This window comes from Crocodylus porosus, unplaced genomic scaffold (assembly GCF_001723895.1).
Source record: "Crocodylus porosus isolate Cpor-Errol unplaced genomic scaffold, CroPor_comp1, whole genome shotgun sequence".
NCBI classification, from domain to species: Eukaryota; Metazoa; Chordata; order Crocodylia; family Crocodylidae; genus Crocodylus; species Crocodylus porosus.
In genome coordinates, this window is record NW_017728909.1 from 64,323,559 (window position 1) to 64,347,256 (window position 23,698).

The 23,698-nt window shown below is 38.4% G+C and overlaps 1 protein-coding gene across 1 annotated transcript in view; it reads left to right on the plus strand.

Moving 5' to 3' along the window:
* Positions 1-778: 778 nt before the first annotated feature.
* The window catches only part of LOC109308130 (endoplasmic reticulum aminopeptidase 2-like), a 37,375-nt gene continuing 14,455 nt past the window's right edge, over positions 779-23,698 (plus strand). The window contains 10 exon segments of the mRNA XM_019532406.1: positions 779-846; positions 4,314-4,939; positions 9,309-9,447; positions 10,352-10,486; positions 11,802-11,922; positions 13,892-14,046; positions 17,554-17,667; positions 17,758-17,889; positions 19,981-20,112; positions 22,901-22,969. Coding sequence (XP_019387951.1) covers positions 4,443-4,939; positions 9,309-9,447; positions 10,352-10,486; positions 11,802-11,922; positions 13,892-14,046; positions 17,554-17,667; positions 17,758-17,889; positions 19,981-20,112; positions 22,901-22,969 — 1,494 coding nt within the window. The 5' untranslated portion in view covers positions 779-846; positions 4,314-4,442.

A 23,698-nucleotide genomic window follows, 5' to 3' on the forward strand; every position in this document is an offset into this window, starting at 1 on the left:
GAAGATAACTATGCAGAAAATGGGAAGATGGGCACTATACGATTATGACAGTCCCTTGTCACTTGGGAGAAAAATCCAACAGAGCAAATACTCAGGCTGTTGACATCAGTAGGTCCACGGTAATTTGCCAGATCTCAGTTTGGTTCCAGAATCTGTCCCATTGTAAAGCTTTTAAGAGAAGATTTTCAAGTCTAAGAGTGTAAATAGACATCTGATTTGATGTGGACCTGACTCTTAAGTCTGATGTGGATCAAAATGGGCACAGTGTACTCTTCCAAGCTTAATTGTTGCTCCTCTGTCAAAGAGGAGCAAACAGCCTGGCTGGCTTGTCTCAGGAAAAAAGCACAATAACTTTACAGATGGACACAAACATGTCCTGTGAAAAGGCATCAGCACATTTTATTCTGCATACTTCAGAGGGATTTGAAGTGGGACAGTAGAGTTGTAGGATGCCTGTAGGATCCCAGGACAATAGACTTTTTTCCAGGACAAATGCAACACCTATTTACAGCATAAGAGTTATGTGCCTAAGTCATGTTACATTACTTTTTTTAGAGCTACGTCTGAGGTCAGTCATTTACAAGTAAATTGATGACTTTTTTCAATTAACAGAAGCTGTAGGAAAAAAACACACATATTAAATGCAGTTTAATAAACAGTGTTTAGAACAGTACCTTTTCAACTTACAAAGTTGTTTCTCACCAGTTGAAAATCTATTAGTAGCCACAAGAGGTGGCTATTTTCTTACTTCTTTTCATTCAACCAGTGGGTAGAGACGGGCAGCTTCAAAAGAAACTGAAAATAAAAGCAGTCCTTCCTTCTTGTCAGTTAGACAGACGTGATCTGGTAACGTATGCTAGAAATCTGTGTTTTTATTTGCTTTATTATGTAATTTTTGGTATTTTCTTCTTACCAGATTAAAAAAAATGTATGCATAATGAAGCTTGTATGAGATCTAATCATGATTATCAGAAAGCAGTAGGCAGGACAGGGTGACTATTCCTTGGGGAGTTCTCAAGTTCTAGGGTAAAAGTACATATTTTTAATGTTATCCTGTGTCTCACTTAACTGGGTTTAGAAAGATTAAAATGTATGAAAAGCTGTCTCAACTCTGCACAGGAAGTGTAACACAAGGCCTGTGCAACACTTAAGCTTAGGCCCTGAGTCCCTATGCCCTTCAGCACATGTTTAAGTATTGATTGAATAGTCTCTAAAAAGTATAAAGGCCTGGGCTGCCGGCTTAACTGAGATTTACTAACTGTCTCTATGTAGTGAATTCTAAAGTAAGAGCTAAATCAAAAGCTAAGGCATGGACTCAGCATTTAGATAGAATTTAGATAGCTGTGATCCTGCAAATGTCAGCTCTGCTGTTTCCTAACCACAGAGGCACCTAAACTTTAAACACTGTAGGTTTTGATCTTAAACTTCCCTGGACACTTAGTATCATGTCACTAGCGAAAAGGAATAGGAATGTAATATAGTCAGAGAGCAAGACTATAGCTAAGTGGTAAAGGAGAGACTTGTGTTACACTCCCTGCTCCATGTGATTCTTCTCTTATTTCACCTAAAATAAATCTTGGATAAAATGCAGAAATAATTCTGGGACTGGAGGTCTTTCTTCCATTCTTTTTTTTTTTTTTTTTTAAAGAAAGGGCACAGACACCTTTCTTCTGGAGAAGGTGGCTCTGCTTCAGATTCATAAGTGGACAGAGATACCTTGCAGCTTCCAGTGAGATGTCTAAGAGATGGGATCTAAGGCCCACTTGTAATAGGGGATCCCAGCCTTGTTCCTCTTAGAGAGAGAGCAAGAGGCAAGAGTAGGGTCCTAGAGGGGGGGAACTTCGTATTACCCAGCGGTCACTGAATTACAGAGCCAACTCTAAGGCAACAAGGGCTATTGTGAGAAAGCTGCCCTGTTGTGAACAGGGAGAATCACAGCCAGGAAGTTATTTGACGTCTGAAAAACAGCCAGATAGGCAGCAGCTGAAGTGGGGAGCAGGCTTCTTAACAGACTGAGAAGAAACCCCTGGGTCTGTTTACAAGGACTGGAGACAGATGACCTGAAGAGATGGAGTCAAGTGGTAGTCTGGCTCTTACTACTGAAAGAAGAAAAGTTCGTACCACTCTAAGCTGTATAATAGGAAAGCTGTAGACCCAGGATGGTACTGAGATGGTTAGGAGGGGCCCAACAGACTGGGGATAGACTTTTTGCTGTGCTTTGAGACCCAAGGTGGGGTTTGTGTTTGAGTTAGAAACTGGTGGGCTGGTATTTTGTGTTTGTTCTAACCAGAAGTTTGGGTTGTGTCTATAGGGGAATTGGAGGCCACAGGGGGTGCCTGGGAGGCACTCTATGCCTTGAGCCCTATAAGGGTCAGGCTACTGGTAGGCTGAGAAAGGGAGACAGCAGCCCAGTCAGAGCCCAGGGCTGGTGGGCTTGGTGTAAACTGATATTGGACAGGGCCAGACTGCTTGTCAAATGAACTTGAAGCGATACCTATGAGGCATAAATGTAATTATGGGGGAGGCTCTAGGGCACAATTAGTGCCCTTAAGGCACAGTTAGGGCTGGTAGGGCCATGGATGACGCACAGGTGCCAGTGAGGCAGACAAGGAGACGGCAAATACAGGACACCTTGGCACATGTGGGTGTGCTGTATTCAGCTGTTCAAGTAAGTGACTGAGGCTGGATTCATGAAGCCCACTTAAAGACTCTGGGGACAGCTTCCCAAATTAACAGTTTCCTCAAAAAGATAACCCCAGGACATAACAGGCAAACAGGGTGGTATCCTGGAGGACTAGACAGGGGCAGGACTGGTTCAGTTACCAGACAGTGCTATGGCTTCCTGGGAAAAGGTCCTGTGATACCACCTCTGCCCTCATCAGCTAGCTGTAGCTGAGCAGTCATCTTCCTCAGTGCACTGTACTGCCTACTTTGAATCCTGTTCAGAGGAACCTCACTTGCCATGTATTGTACCAGGAGCTTCAGTGCCTCACTTGGGGTTTGGAGTTCTCTTTTAAAATGGCTTAAGTCCTTTCCTGGATCTAAATTTAAATTTAAATAATTTCAAGAGCTTTCGTTCACCACTAAATTGGGAGTATTACCAGAGGTCAGAACATGGTCTTTCTGGATATGAATATGCAATTACATATAAAATATCTTTCATAAATGAAGCCATTTAAAATGTGATTAAAATCGTGACACATGATATAACATGAAAAATTAGAAATACCATTCACTTGATCAGCCTTCTGTCCTTTGGCCATCTCACATAAACATGTGTAAAGCAGCTGTTGAAAAGTAATTGTTGCAGTCCTGAGCCTTCCATTTTACCTAATCTTGTATTTATAAAGTATATTACCAGTAAATCAACTCTGTCAACCTCCAGTGGATGTCTCAATTGTCTCTAGTTGACTGCCATACCAGAGCTGTCAGCCTTGGAAATATACTTGAGCAGTACAGCTCTAAAAAAAACCACCCCAACCCTTTCCTGATTGATGGACACAAATTCAAGCAGGAAAAAAAGTCTGTTTCTTTGCTAGGATATCTTTCCCAGGAGTCCTAATCTCTGGTGCTGTTTTGATCTCTGTTGATCTCCAAGTGTATTTCTGATTAGGAGTCTGGTAGTGGCCCTGGGGTCTTCTCTGCTGCTAAACATGGGTTGTTTTGACAGGTGTTGCTTAGTTTCTCAGTATAGCTGTTCCAGCTCTCCTTTCTTTGCTGCTGAAAGGACTGCAAATCTTCTCTTCATCTTGATCCAGAATTAGAGTTGTTCAGGATTTCTGCTACTTTTTTTTGGCTAGTTTAAACACAGGCCAGTCAATTGTAAATAAACAGTAACAGTCAAAACAGCCAGAGTGACCTTTAAAGAATTGTTATTTTTCCTCAATAGCATCAAAAACACACTTACCATAAGGACCTGATTTTTTTAAAATATGTATATGCAGCTGCCATCATTACAGGCAGATCCTTGAACCTGATGTTCACATACAGTTGTGGTAATTATATATACAGTAGCACATATTTCTGGTCTGGCACAATTTTAAAATATTGGGTACTTAATGTTACTTTCACCCACAACATGGAACATCTTATTTAAAAATATATGCCCAGATGTTACAATTAGATTGGATCCTGCAGTCAGAATTCTTATAACAGCACAGTTTGGATTGCAGTATTGCATATGTGATGTGTAAGACCAGTGTTAATTAAGGGGGTTGCATGAGATAACATTTTTGAAAAAAATAAAAAATGATTTTTGTATAAATAACTTGGTTACACTACAGAGTGCTCATATTAGTTCATCTCTTTTTCAGGGTAAGCAATCAAAGAAATTCTCTGCTATATTTACATTGATAGAAGACCTTGTGTAGCTTTTTTTTTTTTACTTTTCAAAACGAAGCGTTGAACTAGCTAAAGCCCCAACATTTCCTTGACTTGTGGCAATGCTGCTGCTATTATATATTTTGAACTTTATTGGAATTAGTTATTCCTTTAATGGAGAAAGAAGCAATGAAAACAGATCTTTCCCTAGAGCAACAAATGGAGAGCAATTTCCCTGGGACAAATTAAGGCTCCCTGATTGGATTATCCCAGTTCATTATGACCTCCTGATTCACCCAAATTTGAGTTCATCAGTATTCACAGGCTTTTTGAAGACTGAGGTCACTGTAAAACTTGAAACCAATTTCATAGTGTTGCACAGCAAACACCTGGAAATCACCAGAGCATTTATCGAGGAGAAAAATCCAAAGCTACAAGGAGATTTAAAACAGCTAAAGGTTTTGGAATACCCAACTCACGAGCAAGTTGCTTTTTTGTCTGCTGAACCATTACTGGTGGATAAGAAGTATTTCCTTTCTGTTAATTACATAGCCAATCTTTCAGATGGCTTCTATGGATTGTATAAAAGTACTTATAAAACTAAGGATGGTCAAACAAGGTAAGCAAAATGTACAAAATCTTCATATCAAGAAATGTTGCTATATAAATCCTCTTAAAACTCTCATACTTTAAACTGTGTAAAATAGTGCCATTATAGCTTTATGCATTATCATTTTCTCTCTTTCTTGAGCTTTCTCCAGTAAGTAAGTTGATGTTTTATTGTAGTGTATTTATTTGAGTAATGGCTGCTGATTTACATTAAAACATGATTTTTATTCACATATACAATACAGAATAATTTTTCCACAGCATTTGTGGAATGCTTATTTTCATAACAATCTGCAAAAAATATTTAGTAACCTATTTTATTATTTCCTTAAAGAAAAACAAAAATACAGCAACAGTACAAACCATTTAAATGGAAGCTGTGGGAATGGATTATTTGAGCACAAGTATTGTATTTTTGGGATAAAAGCATGCTCACTAATCTGTACAGTAAGTCTGTTGTTTAGAGCATTACTATGTTATATAAAATCATAAAGAAGTAGGGCTGGAAGGGACCTCATGAGGTCATTTAGTCCAGTCTCCTGCTCAAGTGTGTGTCTGTCCAACCTGCTCTTAGTTTCTAGGGATGGAGATTCCAGTCATCACTCACATATTTGAAGACTACCTTCCCCCCCCCTCCCCCAGTCTTCTCTTCTCCAGACTAAATAACCCTAGTTCTTTCAAAATAGGTCACGTTTTCCAGGCTTGTAATCATTTTTGCTCATCTCCACTGGACTTTTTCCAATCTATCCATGTCCTCCTTTATGAGCTGGGCCCAAAACTGGACACAATATTCCAGGTGAGGCCTCACCAATACTGCATACAATGGAAGAATTGCTTCTCTTGATTTGTACATGACGCTCTTGTTCATAGAACCCGGTACACCGTTACGAGGTTTTTTTTGTTTGTTTTTTGCAACAAGCGTACACCGTTGGCTCATATTCAGCTTATGGTTGGGCTACTGTAACCCCAGATCCCTCTCTGCAGTCCTGTAGCTTAACTTATCATTCCCCACTCTGTATTTGTGCATGTAATTCTTCCATCCCAAGTGCACAAATTTGCACTTGTTGAAACTCATCTGACTGATTGCAACCATCTCTCCAGTCTATCCAGGTCTTTTTTGATCCTAGCCCTGCCCTCCAGAGTGTCTACAACTCCACCCAGCTTAGTGTTGTCTGCAAACTTGCTTTAGTGTGCACTCAGTCCCATCATCCAAATTGTTAATGAACATGATAAACACTATGAGACTCAGGACAGATTCCTGGGGAACCCCACTTGATACCTCCTTGCAACTAGACACTGAGCTGTTGATAAATACTCATTGAGCATGATGGTCCAACCAGTTGTGTATCAACCTTACAGTACTTCTGTCCAGTCTGTGTTTCCTTAGCTTGTTAATGAGGATGTCATGGGAGACAATGTCAAAAACCTTGTTTATATAAAAGGTACATCACATCCACTGCTCTTCCCCCATCCACAGAGCCTGTCACCTTATCACAGAAGGAAATTAGGTTAGTTAGGCGTGACTTGCTCTTAGTGAATCCATATTGGCTGTTGCTAATAATCTTCTCCTCTAGGTGCTTTAAAATATGTCCTCGAGGACCTGTTTCATGATCTTCCTAGGTACTGAGGTTCAGACTGTCTGTAACTCTCTGGATTCTCCTTTTTCCTTAAATTAAAGATAATCATTGCCCTTTTCCAAACATCAGGGAACTCACCCAACCTCCACAAGTTCTCAAACAGAATCGCTAATGACTCTGAAATTATCTCAGCCAAATTCCTCCAGTACCCTAGATTTATCCCATCCAACCCCACTGTCTTAAAAGCATTTAGCATCTCTAAATCATCCCTAACCTGTTCTTCCACTTTTCTAGGCTGTTTGTCTCCTTCCCCATCTTAGATGCCAGCTCTGCTTGTCAACTGGTATCTCCCTGTTTGTGAAGGCTAAAGTAAAAAGGCATTAAATACTTCAGGGTTCTCTGCATAATCTGTAACTAGATTGCTTTCTGCATTTTATAAGGGAAAGGACCTACAGTTGCTTTGGTCTGCCTCTTGTTTCTACATACTTGTAGAAGCCCTTTTTCTTGCCTTTATGTTCCTTGCCAGCTGTATCTCAAGTTGTGACTGAGCCTTCCTAATTTTCTCCCTGCATGCCTGTGTAATACTCCTATACTCTTCCTTAGTTATATAACCAAGTTTCCATATTTTATAGGATTCCTATTTAGTTTCATTTCATTGAAGAGTTTTCGGTCTAGCCAGGCTGGTCTCCTTTTGTACTTCCTGTACTTTTGTGCATCAGGTAACTTGCTCCTATGCCCTGAAGAGTGCCTCCTTAAACTACACCCAGCTCTACTGGACATATTTTCCCCTCAGACTTACTTCCCAGGGGATCCTACCACCAGTTCCCTGAGTTCACAGTGGTCCATTTTTCTGAAGGCCAGTGTCCTTATTCTGCTGCTCTCTTTCCTTCCTTCCTTTAGGATACTGAACTCTATCACTTTTTGTGGTCATGGTCACCCATGTTACTTTCCATCTCTACGTTCTCAACCAATTCCCCCTAGTTTGGCTTCTCTATCATCTGTGCTAAAAAGTTATTTGCAACACACTCCACGTCCACTGCTTATGCACTACTGTGTTTTCCTCCCACCAGATATCCAAATAATTAAAGTCCTTCATGAGAACCAGATCCTGTGATTTGGAAACTTGTCAATTGTTTAAAGATGACCTCATCTACCTCTTCCTCCTGGTTTGGTGGCCTGTAGCAGGTGACAGTCCCCATGGTGCTTTCCTCTTTGACCTTCACCTAGAGGCTTTCAACAGGCCTACCTTCCACACATACTGAGCCTCAGAATATACATGTCTTGTAAGGCAACACCTCTTCTTTTATCTCCTACTTGTCCTCCCTGAACAAGTTATGCCTATCCATGGCATTACTTCTGTCATACAAACTATTCCAACATGTCACCATAATAATTCCTGAATTGTACTAAGACCTGTTTATTTCCAATGCTTCTGGCATTAATTTATAAAGATTTTGTGTATCTAACTGATTTGTCCTATATGCTCCCTTAACCATTACAAAGGCTTCTTGTTTCCCTTTACTAAGTTTTTTTATCCAGACTTCCTGGCTTTTTACTTACTTCTGGGCTTTTGTCTCCATATCCCTGGTTTAAAGAATCCTCCCTAGGTTTGTTTTAAGACTCCTCCCTCTCTTTGTCAGGTGGAACCAATCTCTAGCCAGTAGTCCTTCATTTTGGAAAGATCTTATTCTGATCTTGATTCTGCATGGCACACAGTAATATCAGGGGGAATTAATTTAACTAATTAAGCATGTGAGGCAATTAGTGGTAGGCAATGGGCTTAGATGCCTGTGTCATTTTTGTTTTAAAAAAATTATTCCTTTCATAAAAAAATTATTACAAATATCTCCCTTTATAAAACCTTTAGACTTTAGAACAGAAACCATTTGTTGGACACACATGTGAACTATCTAGGAATTATGTATGTGTCAGAAGTTAAGAGTAATCGTTAAATAGTTGTTTCAAAGCAGTAGAATAAGATAGTCCTTTGTTCCTATAACTAGTTATTTGGAGCTCATTAATAAACATTTTTCATATGGACTTTCTCTTCCCTCTTTCAAATGGCAGTTTTTGTTCCATCTGTCTCTCTGCAGACCTCTCACAGTTTCTTGGCCTATGCTTAATTTACACCGACTCCTTTTACCCCTTGCGCTGTCATCTTTCTCTCTTATCTGCTCCCCCTTCACTTTTACTTTTATTTAGCCTCTACTCACCTAACTAAACCTAAAATGTGGAACTAACAGGACATTTACTACCATCCCAGAACTTGCTCTGCTTGTGTACTATATCCCTTTGCTCACCCTCATCTATCTTGTTTATTTGTACAGTAATTTTTTCAGGGCCCAGATTGTCTACTGTCATGCATTTGTATAGTGCCTAGCACAATTGGACCTCATTCTTAATTGATCCTTAGGGAGTACCATAATAAACTTGATGAGAAATAATAAACTGGTACAATCAGATTACATTCTTTCTGCAGAAACAAAAATATCTTCGATAGCAGCACAAACACATGGCTAAGTTCTGTCTTTGTTTTGTCTTTATTATATTTTTAACCATTTTCTAACAGGCAGAGTTGTATTGTGACCTGAGTTTTGTAATACTCAGGGCTTAATGATTGTACAGTTGTCATAGACAGGTCTTTGAAACTCCCTACCACCACCCTACTGCTTAGATCCCTTTTATCCAAGCAATTTTCCTTTTTAAGTTCCTCAAGTTCATATTATGTTAAGGTTTATCTGTTTTATTCGGTGAAAAGAGGTACTTTGCTTGCAAATTCTAATACTTTCTTTGTCTTTTTAGGTTGTTGGTTTCTACTCATTTTGAACCTACTTCTGCCCGTATGGCATTCCCCTGTTTTGATGAACCATCTTTTAAAGCGAATTATACAATAAAGATTCGGAGGGAAGAGCAACACGTTGCACTGTCCAATATGCCAAAGGTGACCTGTTCATCTTCAGTTCTTCAACCTATATATATATATTGTTTTCCTTCCTTTACTGAGAATTGCCATTAACGTATTACAGTGAGGCAAATAAAATGGGTATATAGCTTTTGATATCATGCAAAGGGATTTTTACCCTTATGAAGATAAGGGAGTCCTTATTTAAACTAATGATAGCTCATTAAAAACTAATTCAAGGAAACAGTTCTTCACATGGTATCAGCATGATGAAATCCTGCCATGGGACATCAGAGAGATTATTGCATGAACTATAGCAGCATCTTTAAGTATATATGCTGGGATAACAGAAATCAAACCTCTTGACTTTTGTTATTCAGGAAGTCAGGCAATCATAATGCTACCTTCTGGCCCTAAATTCTGAATGCATGAGTTGTGCTTCAGAGCATTTACTAACTTCAGAGATTTACTAACTGCCCCATATGCAACACTACCTAAAAAAAAAAAAAACACTGCCTTCCTTACTCTGAAAAATCTTCAGGTACTAGCTTACAGCCTTGGTAGAGACTTATGGTCTCAGGTGGAATACTTGGAATTAGATCAGATGATTTTTTTTATCTGACCAGATAGATCTGCCATCTGACTATCTGATATGGTAAATCGCACAATATAATTCTGCCCTTTATAAGAACTCCACTATTTAAATAATTCCTTAATACTAGCCATGACTCATTATTCTACCTCAGTTGCCAGGGCTGTTGCAAAGAACCTTTTTCTCATTCTCAGTATTTATCCAGGGTCTTTCTTCCTTTTACATTCAATAAGATGTGCTGAGCAGTCCTAGAAAAGCAACCTGCAGTTTTAGTGGAAAATGTAGTGGCTTTGCCTACTATAAATGAGTGTAATATACTAGTGTATTTTGTCCCAATTTGTGATCTTCTAGGTAAAGACTATAACATTAGGCAACAATCTGGTGGAAGATCATTTTGCAGAGACGGTAAAGATGAGCACCTACTTGGTAGCATTTATTGTTAGTGATTTTCAGTCTATCAGTGGAACAACTTCATCTGGAATTAAGGTAGGTTTTAAAGGTGACCAGCACTTATTTATAAAGCTTCTGAAATAAGCATATGATATTATGCACACTTGTTTCTTCATATTCAGTTTCTTTTAGCTACACCCTCCTCCTTTCTGTATCCTTTATATTGTGTTTTCCAAAGTACTGTCTTTTCATTAGAAAATATTCTGGGATATGAACCCAAATCATTATATAGGTCTAGATTTTCCTTCTACTTACCCTTATGTAAAGCAAGATTGTCACCATTAAAGCTAATTTGGTTACATTGGTGTAAGGTTAATGTGTGAAAAGAATCAAGCAAATTGTGCTTTGAAATGCCTAAAGTTGAACAAATGACATTGTATTATCCTGAAAAGCCAGATTTAGAGTTCAAAGTAATGTTCCAAGAATTTATCTGGCTGCAAACAAGAGGTGCCCTTTATAGAAAAATCCTGTAAACTCTACTAGAGATGAAATCAGTAAGGTAACTATAACTAATAGTTGTATAACTTACAAGTCACAAATGTCTTCTTAAATTCTATAGGGCCTTTTATAAAGGGCTGAAGTGATAACATGAAACTTGGTATAGAGTATACTGTGCTGTAAATAAGAGCAAACAAAGTAATGACTTCATCCTGAGCTAAAAGCCACAATAGTGTTGTAGAAAGAATCGCAGAACTGAAAATGTTTAGAAGGAATAAAGTGATCAAATGATGGATATCTAAAGAAAATTAAGAACTAAACTTCACTTTACACCCATTTCCTGATGCCATGTGTCAATCTTACGAATTGCAATGAGGCTGCACAGGATCTTAAAAGGAAAAGATGTATTTAACTGAAAGGCCATCTTGCTACTGTCTCCTTCATGGCCAACATAGCAGGCTAAAACTTAACAACAGCACTGCTTCCAGTTCCTGTCTACAATGGCTTATGCTCAGCTGAAATGGTCACTAATGAGCAGTGAAACTCAAACCACAGGCATTCTGCCTATTGCATAGCTTCTAGCTTGGGCTAAACTTTTAGGAATCAATCCTGGAGTACTCCAAATACAAATGTACAGGTAACAAATAGGTCACTTAAGGCACCTATGAGTAAACAAATGGTATACAGTGTGGGTAAGAAAGTTGTTTATTTATTAATGTGTTTTCATTGCAATGTATTTGTTTATGGGATCTGAACATTACTCTTCACCTTGGGTAAGCAAGAGAGCATACTTCTTATTCTGCATTTTAACTTCTAAAAGTAAATTTCAAAAGAAAAGCAAACCAGCTACATGATTGTTTATTGTCTTAAGAGACGCACATTATGGAGTTGTGTACTGTATTTTTTTTCACAGGTATCTGTATATGTTAATCCAGAGAAATTGAATCAAGCTCACTATGCATTGGAAGCTGCCATAAAGATCTTGGAATTCTATGAACAGTATTTTGGTATTTATTATCCTCTTCCAAAGCAAGGTAAGTCATTGAAAAGGTCACGAAACCTCTACCAGGTATGCAGTAAAACATGTTATAAAAGGAGTAGTAAATATGAACCCATTATTATTAATTGTTGCTTATGCCCATAGGTGCTATATTTGCCCCAAAAATACAAAGACACATTCCTTTGCCTGGAAGACCTCAGTCAGAACAGGCAACATATAGAAGGAAACTGTATTCATCTTTGGGTATTACACATCAAGAAAGATGTGGACAGACTGGAAAGAGTCCAGGGGAGAGTTACAAAAATTAATAGAAGCCTGGGAAGCATGGCTTATGAGGAAAGGTTGAAAGAACTAGGATTACGTAGTCTGGAGAAGAAAAACTGAGGGTGCATTTATTAAGTCCTCAAATACCTGATGGGTGATTATAAAGAGTATGGAGATAGACTTTTCTTTGTGGCTATAGGGGATAGAACTGAGAGAAATGGCCTCAAACTGCAGCAGAAGAAATTTAGGTTGGAGATTAAGGGGAACTTTCTGAACACGAGGGTGGTTAAACATTGGAATGGGCTCCCCAGAGAAGCTATAAAATCTCCATTCCTGGACATTTTCAACAACAGGTTGGACAAACACTTAGCTGGGATGGTTTAGTCAGGGATGATCCTACCGTGAGCAGGGGGCTGGACTAGATGACTTCATGAGGTCATTTCCAGCCTTACTTTCCTATGATACTATAAGTGTTCCCATAAGTGAGGGGAAGCAGCAAAACTAAGTGTTTCAGTACTAAAAACCATCCTGTTATTTCCACATTTTCCACTAAGGTTTTTTGTTTTTAATTTCAAAAAGTCTTGTTCATCCTCAGCCAAAAGGAAGACTTGTCTATGACACTTGTGTGTCAAGCTCATGACCAGCACCAAGATGCATGCCTGCCTCCTTCTGCTCACTGTGCAGGAGCCTGGAAATTAAGTAGTGTAGTCAGCTTCAAGCAGCCCTGAGTATGTGCCACACTGCTGTTTGCAGGCTTTCTATCTGTTTCAGCAGTTTTTGTTGGAGTGTGCTCAGGGTCACTCTAAGATGGTTACTTTGCCTAAATTAGGTTTTGGAGCACTCCTGGTAAGAGGTGAGTGAGAAGGGCATGCTTCTCTGTAGTGGTCCCACGCTTGACATGGAAGCAATGCAGCTGAAGCCATAGGGAGAATGGAAATTATATGAGGTATACACAGTGATGAGGATTTTGAGAGAGATGGCTGAAGAACTTTGCAAAATGAAGATCTTTGCTTTCTTAGGTCATTAAATCCCCAAATAAATATAAGTAGTTACTTTATTCTGGTGAAATGCTCTCTGAAAGGTTAACTAAAGAATAGTCTTTCTAAGCAAATCTTACTTATCTTGGCAGCATTCTTTCTTTTAAAACAGTAAAAAGTCTGTACAATATCAGGAAGACACCTCACCTTTCATCATTCGTTACAGGCAGGAAGAGACACTTCCCCTTTATGCAAAAGTTAGTTCCTGTAGCTTTTGAAAGCAGTAGACCAGCAAAACATATTCAGCAGCTGGAGGCCATTCATATTGTTGGTTGTCTTATACATGTTACCTCTTCACATTGAGCCTGCACCAGCTCCTATTTTAATCAATAAAACACTCCTGCTGATTTCCATGGGAGTGGAATTAGATCAGCTATAGAGATATTTTTATTTGGTAATGGCTTATTAGACTTAACTATGATAAGTTTCTGACTACAATAGGTTGGATATTGGGAAAAAGCTTTCTCAGTAGGAAGGTGGTGAAGCACTGGAACAGGTTTCCTAGAGAGGTGGTGGAATCTTCATCCTTGGAGGCTTTTAAGACCCGACTTGACAAAGTGATGGCTGGAATGATCTAGTTGGGGATGGTGCTGCTTTGAGCAGGGTTTGGACTAGATGACCTCCTGAAGTCCCTTCCAGGCCTAATTTTCTATGATTCAGAGTCCTGTATATCAAAGTAGATTAAATTAACCTGTTTTTCAGATCTTGTTGCTGTCCCTGATTTCCAGTCAGGAGCTATGGAGAACTGGGGTCTGACCACCTACAGAGAGACGTCTCTACTGTATGATCCTGAGACATCTTCAGCTTCTGAAAAACTTTGGATAACCATGGTGATAGGTCATGAACTAGCTCATCAGGTAGTCTAATTTTGATAGCTTATTTGACATATTCCTCAAAACTTAGGAGGATAAATAATGAAGATGATTAGAACTAGTTTCCACTTGGTATTCTTTTCTGAAAATTGTTTTTTTTGTGTAAAAAGGAGCACTAGGATTCCACATGGATCATGTCTAGCATGTGAATCTTAAAATGTACCAATATGGAGTTTCTTTTTTAAGCTTAATGATAAGTTCTGTAGGTATACCCTGAGATCTCTAAAACAAACAAAAGGAAGAAAGCTGTTACTTTAGGCCAAATGATACCCTTTGTGACATCTGTGCAAGTCCACTGCCTACAGAAGGTGTACAAAGTGTAACTGATTGGTCCCATCATTAGCACTTAGTTAAAAATGATGTCTGTCTAGATACTTAAATAGCTCTCATTGTCATAGCATAAGGGCACTTAAACATAAATGAATTATGCAAAGAAAAACGCTATGAAATGGGAAAGCACCATTATTTTTTTCTTTTAATAAATAGTATATTAAGGCTTATTAAAGTTCTTCTCCAGAAGTGATGGTCTCATTCTCTTCTTTTGAAGCCACTAAAAAATGTCTGTAGCTTGTTCCAGATCTCAAAGACAATCTGTGACAGAGATGGAAACTGACTAGATTTCTCAAATTCCTAATTCGTTACTTCACCACAAGATGATTTTTCCCATCTGGAATGATGATGCTTAGTAAAGACAAGAATCTGGTCCTCTGTTATGTTGGCTCAGCAATATTAATAGAAGGCAAAAGCTTTCTTATTTTTCTCACTCTAATAATTATAATTCTGAACACAGGGAGCATGAAAGTTAAGTAAGAACTGTCTATCTCTGAATAGTTGTTTTTCAGAGTAGAACTGTATCTTAAAGCATTAATAAAGATTCAGCAAGAGTTTCTAGGTTTTCCAGTGACTGATATTAACAAGTCATTTTCTATTCATAAATTGTGTCTTCAGTTTATTAGGGGTTAGTTTAGTTTCCTAGTTCTAATTAGCAAGTATAGGAAGGACAGGCTAAATCCTATTATACTTTACAAGCCTAAAGGGCATATATGTAGTTGCATTAATGCAGTTTTTGCCACTAACATGCTATTTTCAACTCAGAATTGCCAATGGTAACTACTGAGCATGGTCAGTAAGGCTATGGTCCAGCCAAGCAGCTGTGTGAGGAGAGAGAATGGGTGTAATGCTGGGCAAGTCCTGAAGTTCTAGTCAGGCACAAACAACAGTAAAATAGGGGTGAAAGAGGAGAGGTTCCTACCTTTTTAGCACAATAGCACTGAGGTTAGCATATTTGCCTAGGGAGCAGTTGACTAGTTTCTGGTCTCATCCACCTAGAGAGGTTTTGAATCATTTTCTGCTTCCCAATAAAGTATTCTAACCATCAGGCTCTAAGCTCGGTAGTACCCAAAGCATTGTCCATTTGAAGCTGGCCCACTCACCTTACAGTTAATATTCCTTGGATAAAGTAGATAAACATCACTGAGAAATGTCTGCCCTATTGAGAACCTGAGCTGAGACTAAACTCAGGGTCCCTTCCTTTCCTGGGTACGATGTCTCTGGTTAGGGACAGAGATTCAAAAAGCCTGACCCTGAATTGCTTCAGTCTCTGCAGGTTAGTGTAACCTGGCTAGGCTAAATCACTTTGTAACATCCCAGAAATGCCTGCAGTGACTCAGGCTAGAGGCCAGGGGGGTGCTACAGCAGCCCTGCCTTCCCTTGTACAGTACTGAGCTAAGGGGGGCCATTGCCAGGCCCCAGCAGGACACTTTGATTAGCCCAGTAGGGAATAGATAAGTGTTTATCACCCCTAACTCAGTATGTATTATCTCATTAAGAAAACAACAGGGGGACATTACCTGTTGATGTAGCCAGCATGTGGTCTGCTAGATAATATACAGGCACCTCTCCACAATACAGAGGGGAGGGGGGAATTCCTGCTTAGCAGGGAGTGGTGAGGGGTGGTAGGGAGCACCCCACAGTCTTGCCAGAGCTGCAGCCAGAGAGCAGAGGGGAGGGGCAGCCCTGCTGTGGAGCAGAGTGCTCTGCACAGCCCAGAGAGCATACCAGGATGCTGGTGGAGTCTGGTTTATCTTAAACCAGCAAGGGGTCTGGGACAGACATTGCACAAACCAGTTTGACCCAAATCAGTTAAATCTGATACTACATTCAACCAGGTTTATCTCAAACTGGTTTAAACCATTTTCAAGCTGGTTTATGTGCACTGAACATCTGTTCAGTTACAGGTTTAAACCAGTTTCTGATCACTGAAACTGGTTAATATGTAATGTCTGTCCCTAGTCTCTGTCTCTGGCTTGTATTTTTCATTTCCCTCTCTTAGATATCCAGTGGGCTGGCTTCAAAAGGAGATCTGAAGAGGGCAATGGACAATGCTTAGTTTATTACCTGGTGGTTAGAGTGCTGGGAAATAGAAGATGCAGGTTCAGATGCCTTTTAGATAAAAGACCTGTCCTAGGACCCTGGTCTCTTCCTCCCTGGGCAAGTGTCCTAACCACTACATTTCTGGGCTACTTCCAGCAGGTGTGTGCACAGGGTGGTTCACTTTGCCAAAGTAGGAATAATTGTGTGTAAGGGCCAAAACCTGCAGTTATGCAGCTACATCTGCACCACTTAAGTATGTCAAGTAAAATAGGATTTAGCTGTAATTTAAAATATGAAAGCTATTTGCCTACTTAACTGTAAGTAAATCTAAAAATATATGTAAATCTAATGAGCTGCTTTGTTTAAAAATAATAGTAATTGCTGTATTAAACACTGAGCCAAAACCTTCCCGTCTTATTCGCAATGATAGTTCCCTTGACTTTAAGAGGACTACTCAGATCAGAAAGATAAGTATGATTTGGTCTTACAAGACAAATTTTGTAAAACCACTAAAACATTCCAAAGATAAACGATGTAACAGCCAATTGTGTTTAAGGATTCTTGCTGTAATGTCTTTTTGAATAGTACATTTCATTCTAGATACTCCCTTTCTTATTTATTCATAATAGAAAGAAACTGATGATAAAAATGGTGAGGTAATAGAGAGCACATAATAATGTGTGTTGGATGCATCCATTCCATTATCATGCATTAGATAATTACTTTCATTGCTAACCAATAATGCAGTTTTATTCATGCTTAATTTTCTAAGTATAGGATTATTGTTTTATGTGATATAATAAATAGCCCAGGCTAAGAAATCAACCTCTCTTGTGAGAAGTCTCTCAGGAAAGAATTTGAAGGATGCTGGAGTTGCATAAGGCCAGAATGTGGCCTTATGGAAGTTTTTATTGTTAATGTATCTATCAACTCCTTTTCAATGAGAAGTGTAAAGAATTGTTTCACTCTTACCTGGAAGTTAAATCAGGCTCCTTTTTTTTAAGATGCTGGATGTCAGAAATATTGTTCCGTTAGAAAAACCCATACTTTAAAAAAAAATGTTTTAATTCCTTTTTCTTCTTTATCTGTTTCTGAGTGTATATTTAAATCTATTTTTAGTGGTTTGGTAACCTGGTTACCATGGAATGGTGGAATGATATCTGGTTGAATGAAGGGTTTGCTAGATACATGGAATTTATCTCTGTTGATGCCACATACCCAGAGTTGCAAGTGGTATGTATAGCACATTTTAACTCACTTGATATAATTCAAAATGTATTTCTTGAAGCGTATATGCACTTACTAGTTATTTTATCTTGTTAGAATGACTACTTGCTAGATACCTGCTTTACAGCAATGGGAAGAGACTCTATGAACTCATCTCGCCCCATATCTTCAAAAGCAGAAAATCCAACACAGATAAAAGAAATGTTTGATACTGTTTCTTATGACAAGGTAAGTTTGTTTAATTTTCATCTGCAATAGTGATATTGTAAGTTATGTGCAGCTGTATGAATGATTTAGAATGTTAAAGATATAGAAGACAGGAAACTTGGCATTGAAATACTATTAACAAGATGGATTTATAAAAGACAAAGGGGCAGGGAGACGAAAAGTTAGGATTAAAGTAATGGAGTCAGATCCCAATTCTGCAGGTTGCTGCACTCAGGGATAAGTGTCTGGTACACACAACTGACTGACAATGCCATCTTTCAAGATCAGACACATTAATTTTGGCTAAAATCATTCTAACTTCCTAATACGTCACATTTAAATGAATGTGAAAGTATTTCTTGACTTCACTGGAAACAGGACTGACCCCTGAAGAGCTGCTCCTCCAAAATACTGATAACTCGCACTGATTCCAGTGAAAATTAGGGACTCTGCCTTCTGCCTGACTTCAGATAAACATGGCTAACTACCTCTCTTTACTTAGGGATGTTCAGAATTTTGCAGTGCAAAAGAGAGTTCTATTTTGCAGGATAGTGCACTAACTTTTACCAAGGTAGAAAATTGAAAGGATGCATATCCAGTTGCACTAGGGAATATTGAATTTCTCTCCTAGTTTTTTATTGATTCTGAAAAGTCTTAATTAAGTCCTTTCTTTATAATGGTTAAAATACTTAAAGTACTTCTGTTATTTAGTCCTTTGTCTGCATGTATGAGAGAGAAAGAACTCATAGTAAAAAAAAAAAAAAAAAGTTTTGAATCCTATTCTCTTATACCAAATTGTTACAGCTGGCTGCATTTAATTATCCTGTTATACATAATAGATCGGTACACATCACTGATTTATTATAATTTATAATCTTTGAGGTATGAAGGAAACTAAAATAGTTAATAATTAAATAAAGGTTGTACAGGGATAGCTTTCTGAAGAATTTACAAGGTATAGCTAATGTCTTTCTCAGGGCTCCCTCCTGTAAAAAGCAGAAAAAAAACACCATAAAAATGTTTGAAATATCTTGGCATTGGTACAAAATACATTTGTGTAATATTTGCATGTATTTGTTTAAAGCAAAATAGGAAACGTGAAGAAGAATGACTTTTGAATTCTGTGCTTTACTACATTAAGTTAGATTTCTTTTTCTTAAATTAGAAAAGAAAAATTCATTTATTATATTTAAGTAAGCATAATTTTGAATGTGCAGTTGTATTTGTTTTCATGCTGATTGACATCTCAGCTTTAGATTCTTGCTCAGGCCATCATTAAGTTTTGTTTTTTTCAATGTTTTCCATCGCCCAGTCCTTTTTTCCACTAGTCAAACTTCTTTTTGACTAATTACTGATGAAGCTTTTCTTTCTGGCAAGCTGGTAGCTTCACCAGAAGCCACAGCCCATGTGGGTCTATGGGTCAGAGAAGCTAAACCTAGTTGCATAGTTGATCCACGAGAGATGAATTCTGTGCTGATTTACGCCCTGTGCAATCCCAGTGAAGTCCATGGAACTGAAGGGTGCATAAATCAGTACTAAATTTAAACCTAAGGAAGAATACATTTCTACGGCAAATAGGTGTGGGAGCTGTGGAAAGACAGAATGCATCTTTCAAGCATAAGTGTAGGGTAAGGACAGACCTGTAGCTGCTACTCTGTATTTGAGTTTCAGTAATCTGCTGATATAGAAGCCACTGGTTCCATTTTGATATAGAACCACTAGCTAACCTTTCCTGACAGGCCCTGAAACTTCCTCTAAACACTGTGTATTAAGCAAAGCTAATATCAAGTCAAGTTCTTCAATGCAGAGGTGATGCAGAGTCGGTCCTTTGTTGGGCCTCATGCTGTCTGGACCGTTGCATGGCTTCCACATAGTGGGACCTTCTGTATCTTCTGTTCTAATTTCACTATTAGTGCTTTAGTTATATTTAGTAACTCTGATCAGGCAATAACTTTTTGCCCTTTGATTTTGGTTCCTACATTTTTTACTCTTTTTTGTTATTAGAATTCCTGGCTAGTTTTAACAATTTAGCATTGTTTTACAACATAATTATAGCTATTTAGAAGAAAATGGAATTTAAAAACTAATTCAATTATGTCCATTCATATGTAGGGAGCTTGTATTCTACATATGCTGAGAAACTTTCTGACTGATGAAGTGTTTCAGAATGGAATAATTCATTACTTAAAGAAACACAGCTATAGGAATGCAAAGAACAATGATCTTTGGAATAGCTTGGCAAATGTAAGTTTTCTTCTTTTATTTTACCTAGCAAATAGCGTACTGCTATGCAATATTCATTCAAGGTAAAAGTCTCCTCCTGTGCAAACAGTATACACAAAGCATATATACACTTTAAATTCCAGTTAAGTCTTGTTTTGAGAATATAAGGGGTTCACAGATCTTGTGTGATAGTTCACTTTGCATAGTAATGAATTTCTCCTACTGTGAGGTTTTTTTTTTTTTTGCAGTATGCCTCAATGTAAAGCTATTCAGAAAATTGAAGTCATAATAAACAAACTTCTTACATCTTTAGAAGAAACTATTTAAATAAGTACACAAAAGTTTTAACAATTGAGAGGCAAATTGGCACAAACATCAGAGAAGAGAAAGTTCCAGAATGGAAGGACATATTGACTGTGACTAATTCTTATCGAAGCCAGTGCCTTGGAGGATTAGCCTGTAATTGTGGAACTGGGAAAGCAAATAAATCTACTTCCCTGTAACAATGTGAATTGAAGTGTTAGGAGCTAAGAAGTTCATTAAATAGATTTGGCTCAGTTGCTGTGATGTCCTAAAGACTAGTTGAACAATAATAAACTCAGTGCAAGCTTTGATCCATGAGGAACCATTGCTGTACATTGTACAATAAATTATTTCATATTTGGAGGAATTAGCAATGGGTATAAAGAATCCTATACCATAGCTCTTCAGTTTATTATGTGATTTATTTTTTAGGGAGATTATAAAGCAAAGCATTATATTTGTCCAGCATTTAGATCTCAAAAGCACATTACTATATTTTATCACATACAACTCACACCATTTTCTCAAAAATTGCCCCCCCTCCCCATTCCTATTAAGTGGGGATCTGAGTATCTGCCTGGGAAACGAGCAACGTTCTTTGATTCCTGCTCCATAGTGCAGCAGTTGTTGCATTACCATTCAGGCAGCTGAAACAGTCAGTTGACTTAATGGTTCATTGTTCTTTATTCCAGGAGTGTTAATGACCACCTCTTCTTTTTAATGGTCTTGATGTTTCACTAATCAAGCTATTACTCTTAGCGAGTTTGCTGTTTACTAGCTGCTCCTGGACACACTCCTCCTATTTCACAGCCCTGGAGACATTAGCTATTTTCAAAATCATAGATGCACCCATGGAAATGAATCTTCAGTAGCAGCCAGGGTTTGAGCTTTAGTTAAACAGAAATGGGAGAGAAAGTTCAGCTGAGGAGTAGACTATGTTCCTGGTCTGGAAAAAAAATTATTTTTATTCATTCTGTCTTTCAAAAGCAAGGTGTGTATAATAGTCAGGGGCACATTGTATGCAAGCAAATACAGCAATCTATTTGCGAGGATAAAGTTAATAGTTTTGCACATCTATCAGATAACATAAAGGAAACTGGGCTAGTTTTTCAAGTGGTCTGAATAGGAAAAAACATAATCAAAGTCAAAAACAATACCCATTTCATCTATGTAAGAATTAGGCCTAAATAGCTAGGTCTATCTCTGATGTATTCATAGAGAAGGTAACCAAACATTGTTTGGATATGGTATGTTTCAGGAAAAATTGATCCTTCATTCAACTCTCCAACTTAACTAGTAGTAAGATTAATATACCTAAAGAAAAGTCAGCATCTAAGGAAAAATACAACTGAGTATCATCAACAAAGCAATAACTCAGTAAATGGAAAGTAAAAAAAAAAAAATGACAGCATAGATAGTAAAAAAAGAGGTTAGGCTTAAGGAAGACAAATGCATAAGAAATGGCATACTGGGTCAGACCACAGATCCATCTAGCTGTCTCTTGTCTTGCTTAGTGGTGGAGAGTGCATTCTAAGGGAAAGAGTATTTAAGCAGGCATGGGACAGATCAGTCTGTATATGTCATATCTCCCTTTCCAGTTTCTAGAGCCTGAGGGCTTCTACCTCATGTTGAGGACACGTAAAAAAACAAACGAGGAAAAAAACCTTGGAAATCTGTAAGGCTTACATCTAAACAGTAATGTAATGTATTTAAAACCATTTTATAAAGACATGATAATGAGCAGTGTAAACTTTATTCACTGCAAGTAGCTTTGGTTTTATAATTCTGCTGGAGTCAGCCTGCAGCTAAAGATTATGAATAGACACGGTGAGTAGACACAAGGACAGACCTAACACGCTCAGTTCCACATAAGAATTCAAAGGCATCAAAATCACTGAGACTGTCTGTCTATCACTGAAGTCTGATCTGAAAAGCTGAGTGGTACCAGTGATGAGAACCATACACTGATTTCAAACTGGTCTAAACACTGAATGCTTGTACAAGGAATAAGCAATCAAAGAATTAAAGAATATATATATGTATATATGTGTGTATATATGTATATGTATGTATGTATGTATATATGTGTATATATATGTATGTATATGTATATATAAATTTTTTATTTTTATTTTTTTGCAAAAATCTTGTTGGTCTAATAAAAGATATCACCTCTACCACAAGCCTTGCTTTTTCCTCTAGACCAATATGGCTACAACCTGGATACCTGTACAAAGAATACTTTTTTAAAAGGGACAAGTCATACTCCAAAATGCCTTGTGAAAGATGTGTTTTATATTTTTAAGGACAATATCAGAAGAAGTTTTAGAAAAATTTATTTGGTATTACTAATGGCTCTAGGGCATTTCTGCAGGGAAAATTAATTTTAAGGGTTAGTGACTGGATGAAATGTTTCTTGTGGATAACAACTGCTAACATTTACATGAAAATTAAGTATACAGAAAAGGGTGTTTTCAATCTGACTTGATAATCCTGTATTTTACAGACTTGCTCAGAAGAGGATTTTGCTTCTGCTAAATACTGTTACACAAAAAGTTAGCCTTCTAAGAACATAGTGAGTATGTGGATTGTTTTTTCATTATTAGACTTCTGCAGAGAGGTATAAACAAATGCATTGTGGTATTGTAACTGTTATTTCATATAGAAATTAAGCAGATACATCAAATTTTCCTCATGCAGTGGTTGTGCTATGAGTGAGTGGGTTTCAACACAGGTGGGTAGAGCAGGGCAGCAAGACTAGTTGCTGCCATTGCCATGAACCTCACCCCAGTGGTGCCAGCAACATGAGGATGGATAGGGGAGTCCCACACTCTCCTCACCTCCTTCCTGTGCCAGCTGCTTGCATGCTGGGCCATGACTCTACCTGGCCACCATGGCCAGGCTGCCGGCAACTAGTCTCACTGCCCCACTCCACCCTCCTGTGCTAGGACCCACCTGCTGTTCTGCCTGTGCTGGTCTGGCCATGCTGCAGCCCTGTGCCTGCACAAATTTGCAGGCACACATGCCCCCCAGACCCCAGTGTGTCTCCTGTGCCCCCTGCCTCCCTCTGTGTTGCCTATGCCCCTCTGACCCCAGAGACTTAGCTGCAGGAGCTGCTCTCCACCCTGCCTAGCTGCCCTGTGCATGTATGCACGTGCACGTGCACATGTACATGGCTCCCCCTGTATCCTCCTTCTCCCCAGCCTCAAGTATCCCCTTTCAGACTGCAATGCTGCCAGCCTGCAAGGGAAAACCTATGGTTTTCCATGTTTTTCAATGCGATTGTTCATGACCCTTTCAGATA